The sequence below is a fragment of the Myxocyprinus asiaticus genome, chromosome 12, assembly GCF_019703515.2.
Source record: "Myxocyprinus asiaticus isolate MX2 ecotype Aquarium Trade chromosome 12, UBuf_Myxa_2, whole genome shotgun sequence".
NCBI lineage: Eukaryota > Metazoa > Chordata > Actinopteri > Cypriniformes > Catostomidae > Myxocyprinus > Myxocyprinus asiaticus.
This window is the reverse complement of record NC_059355.1, coordinates 50,992,516-50,997,515: the sequence shown is the minus strand read 5'-3', so window position 1 is coordinate 50,997,515 and position 5,000 is coordinate 50,992,516. Positions and strand designations below refer to the sequence as shown.

The 5,000-nt window shown below is 38.1% G+C and overlaps 1 protein-coding gene across 1 annotated transcript in view; it reads right to left on the bottom strand.

Annotated features, from left to right (window-relative positions):
- Window positions 1-1,763: 1,763 nt before the first annotated feature.
- Window positions 1,764-5,000, bottom strand: part of LOC127449591 (neurexophilin-2-like) — an 83,044-nt gene continuing 79,807 nt past the window's right edge. The window contains exon 2 of the mRNA XM_051713124.1: window positions 1,764-5,000. This exon is cut by the window's right edge and continues 78 nt beyond it. Within this exon, the coding sequence (XP_051569084.1) occupies window positions 4,260-5,000 (741 nt within the window). The 3' untranslated portion in view covers window positions 1,764-4,259.

The window sequence follows — 5,000 nt, the reverse complement described above, 5'->3', positions numbered from 1 at the left end:
TACAATATTTAAAGGAGTTCTTTATATTAACAATAGTAACTATGGTGGGTGAAAATATCTTAAAGGGACAGTTCACCCAAAAATGAAAATTCTCTCATCATTTACTCACCCTCATGCCATCCCAGATGTGTATGACTTTCTTTCTTCTGCTGAACACAAATGAAGATTTTTAGAAGAATATTTCAGCTCTGTAGGTCCATACAATGCAAGTGAATGGTGACCAGGCCTTTGAAGCTCCAAAAATCACATAAAGGCAGCATAAAAGTAATCCAGTGGTTTAATCCATGTCTTCAGAAGTGATATAATAGGTGTTAGTGAGAAACAGATCAATATTTAAGTCCTTTTTTTACTTAAAATTCTCCTCCCTGCCCAGTAGGTGGCGATATGCACGAATAATGCAAATCACCAAAAACAAAAGAAGAATGTGAAAGTGAAGAATTAAAGTGATCTGTTTGTCACCCACACCTATCATATCTCTTCAGAAGACATGGATTAAACCACTGGAGTGTATGGATTACTTTTATGCTGCCTTTATGTGCTTTTTGGAGCTTCAAAGTTCTAGTCACCATTCACTTGCATTGTATGGACCTACAGAGCTGAAATATTCTTCTAAAAATCTTCATTTGTGTTCTGCAGAAGAAAGAAAGTCAAACACATCTGGGATGGCATGAGGGTGAATAAATGATGAGAGAATTTTCATTTTTGGGTGAACTGTCCCTTTAAGACTATCATGGTACATTTTTGTGAGAGTAGATTTATAGACATGAAATTATAAAATGAAATATGAGATGAATCTAATAGATAAGTTTACAGCCTTTAAAACAGACACCTTCCAAACTTTGGGATTAAATATGCACTTACCCAGGCCTATAGTATGTAAGGTGCTTATTTGTAGTCTTAAATCATTAAAAAAAAAACCTAATCAAACATTTCATTCAGTGTTATGTAAAACACATGAAGTCAGCCAGGTTAGATTTAATTATTTATGTGTGATACATTATTTACACACATTACATTTTTCCCCAATGTATACTATACACATTATCAAGCAATACATTATATTCACAGAACTGTTGGAACGCGAGTTCCTCTTCAGACATCTGACAGCCTTTGATTCACAGACTCATCGGTTGTCCAAAAATAAATACGGTTCCATTTTTGGTGCTTTACTTTAAAAACAAGAGAGGAAAAAGTAAAGAATAATTCAATGGGATGAAATAATATCAATCTTTCTGTGTCAGCATCTCACCCATTTAAACTATTTTTCTTTGCAATCTTTCAAACTTTACTCGGAATATTTTTTATTTCATATTATTTAAAGGTAATTAAAACCAGAGTGAATAAAATTCATTTGGATCTATTTATTATTCACTTATTATTATATATCGACACTGTGGCCATCCCAACACTTTTATAGCTCTTCACGTGTTTTTCAAGGATTGCTCATCGTTTGGGACATGAAACCTTTTTTTTTTTTTTTTTTTTTTTTTAGGGGGATTTTCTCCCTTTTCTCCCCAATTTGGAATGCCCAATTCCCAATGTAAGTCCTCGTGGTGGCGTAGTGACTCGCCTCAATCCGGGTGGCGGAGGACGAATCTCAGTTGCCTCCGCGTCTGAGACCGTCAATCCGCGCATCTTATCACGTGACTTGTTGAGCGCGTTACCACGGAGACGTAGCGTGTGTGGAGGCTTCACGCTATTCTCCGCGGCATCCACGCACAACTCACCACACGCCCCACCGAGAGCGAGAACCACATTATAGCGACCACGAGGAGGTTATCCCATGTGACTCTACCCTCCCTAACAACCGGGCCAATTTGGTTGCTTAGGAGACCTGGCTGGAGTCACTGAAAAACACAATCTTAAAGATTTTGCTGATGTCATTTTACATCAAAATAACTTTGGGTTTGTCATTCAAAATTATACCAAGATTTTATGTTCAGTACATACAAATGCCTGTAACATCATGTTGTCTTAAATATTTTGGACACATCTGGATTTACTGATGGATTAAACAACATTAAACCAATGGGCCATGTTTGAGAAAACAAATAAACCCTGGCTATAATTCTGGAAAGGTTTGCCACACATGGAATAAAATACTGGATACCTGTGAAATATTTCTAAAGTGGTAGAAAAGTAAATAGCAAGAACCAAGAAAAGGTGAGCTGGTTTTTTCTATGCATCAAACGTCTGACATTATTTTCAGTGCATTTAATATAGAATAAAATCTCTGCAATTCATTTAATGCTGTTATAAACAGTTCCATAATCTATATCTGATATAATATGATCCTCATTGTGAAATACAGAGGGTCATTTAGAGGACTGGTAGAAAAACGACACGCATCCTGTTTGTCTAACAGTCAAACAGACAAAAATTGACAAAAGCAATAAATCAATTTTAAATGAATATGTAAATTCTTTCATCGTTTCAAACAAATACTGTATGCTGTATAAACAAATGGAGAATCTTCACGCAAGTTTATAGTGACTGTTCAAGACAATGGAGGGACAAAATCACCATTTAAGTATTTCAATAAATCATTAAATACAGAAAAATATGCAATTATTACATTTATCATCAAATCATTAACTAAATAAATCAGTGTCCCTTCTATTTCATTTGAGCCATATCTTTGTTTATTTTTTATTATGCATGAGCTTTGCGTCTTCTGAAATAAAAGTGGATGAAATACAATGAACATTTATTGATTTATGTAGTGATTTAATGAATAATGTAATAATTAGGGGCCAAGCGCTGAAAGTAATTGTAATTGCCTATTGTAATCATTAGTTTTCTTCTTCTTCTTCTTCCGCCATTGAGTCTATGGCAGCCTATAGAACCGTATGCGGGAATGTTGTGAGACGAATCGAGTGCACCCTATGTCGTCATTTTCCGTCTTGAAAATATTTCCGCCATTTTGAATTTTTCAAAAAAACATACCTTTTCGAACTCCTCCTAGACCGTCTGTCTGATTTGCACGAAAATTTAAGCAGATCATCTTCAGACCAGGCTGATAAAAATGTATGGAATTCAAGTTGATTAGTCAAACGGTTCTCTAATTCTAGTTCTCTAATAACAAATTCGACGTAGAGCACGCCAAATTGGACGTGAGGCGATATCTCCGCAACGCTTCAGCGTATTCACACCAAACTTGGTGTGTGTTACGACAACCATAACCTGAGGGTACCTGCACAGTTTCGGAACAGCGCCACCTAGTGGTCACGAGATATGAAAAATGCATATTTTTTGCTTATAACTTCTGAACGGTTTCACCTAAAATTACAAATCTGGTCTTGTTAGATTCTGTGTGGGATGCTGAACCACATGATACCAAATGTTCATATGTCGGCCATTTTGGGCATCGCCCATTTTGAATTTTGTTGTAAAATACTTTATTTTTCAAACGCATTGACATATAGTTACGAAACTTTTGTCAGATTTTAACCAAAGACTACCTTCAGACCATGCCGACAAAAAGTTATGGATTTCGTGTTCATAGACCAAACCGTTTTCGTTTAACACAACAAAGAATCTGATGGCATGGTGCCAGAATGGTTTTCAGGCTCTATCTCGGCAACACTTTGGCGTATTGACATGAAACTTCATACGTGTCATCATGACCGCACCTTGACCGCACCATATCAATTTAGTGACAGTGCCACCTAATGGTCAAAAGTAATAAGCTTTTATGTCCCAATACAATTGATAATATTCATCGTTTTTCAACTATTTTGCTTAAAATCATGACAAGATTGCTTTAATTACTTATTTTTTTGCCATTGTTGTGCCTATAATGGCTGATGTGCTTGGCCCCTTAATTGCTGCTTGCAGCTATATTTTTATGATTGTTGTTGTTGTTTTTTGTTTTTTTACAGTTTCATAAATTATTAATTGATTTATTTAAATATGTATTTAATGATTTAATTTTGAGTAATTTGGCCCTCCATACAAGACGGTTCAAGCTCGGACATCCTGTCTAACATCTCATTTTGTTTCACAGAGACAGAAAACAATATGGATTTGGAACAACATGAGGGTAAGTAAATGATGAGAGAATTTTCCTTTTTGGGTGAACTGTTCCTTTAAGAGCCGAACAGATAAGGGTTGTTCTTTCTATATACAAAGAAAACTTCAAGAGTATGTTCCCAGTGATGGAGATTGGTTTGTTCTAGCTCCTTCAAGAGGAACGATGATGACGGTTGCAAACACAACACTTCACAACATCTCACTCATCAACCGTCCGCTCGACTCCTTCATCCAAGGTATGGATGTTCACTCTGAAAGTTGTAGTCCGGACAAACCTTTTGCACCAGCTTATAATCGATGCTGAAGAATGAGATGAAGATGCAGATGACTTTGAAAGGTTTCGCGCAGAGCCAGGACGAGTGCGACTGGGTGTTCTCGGTGAAACACGTCTGGGACGGGTCATACAGGCAAGGTTTCGGCTTCTTGGAGCGATCCGTCTTTTCATACTCCACACGACAGTTGAAGGTTTTGATGTCTTTGGGGTCGATCGTGGACTGATGCGGCTGATGGAACTGGATCTCTGGATGAAGAGGGTTCTGTTGCTGAAGAACATCAAACTCGACGATCTTTGATGGGGGAACGATGCTCACGGACACGTTTCCCAGACTTGAGGAGTTGTGGCGGAAGTAGACGGTGAATGTGCCGTTGACGTGGTCCACGATCTTCCCCGTGACGAGCAGACTGAACTTGAGGGTCTTGACATTGAAGTAAAAGTCGCCCCAGCCGAAGATCTTCTTAGTCTTCATGGAGGTTTTGAGGGACGGTTTGCGTTTTGGTCGGTAGCCTGTTTGATCGAGGAGCATCGACTGGTTTCGGACCCATTCATACGGGTTCTGGAAGCTGAACGTGGGTGGTTTTGGTTTAATGGGCGTGTGGTCCATGGTGGAGAATATCCTGGATGTTTGGTACGGAGGTTTGAATCCACCTGTCGGACCTGTTCCTCCTCCACTGGGAACTCCGTATGGAAG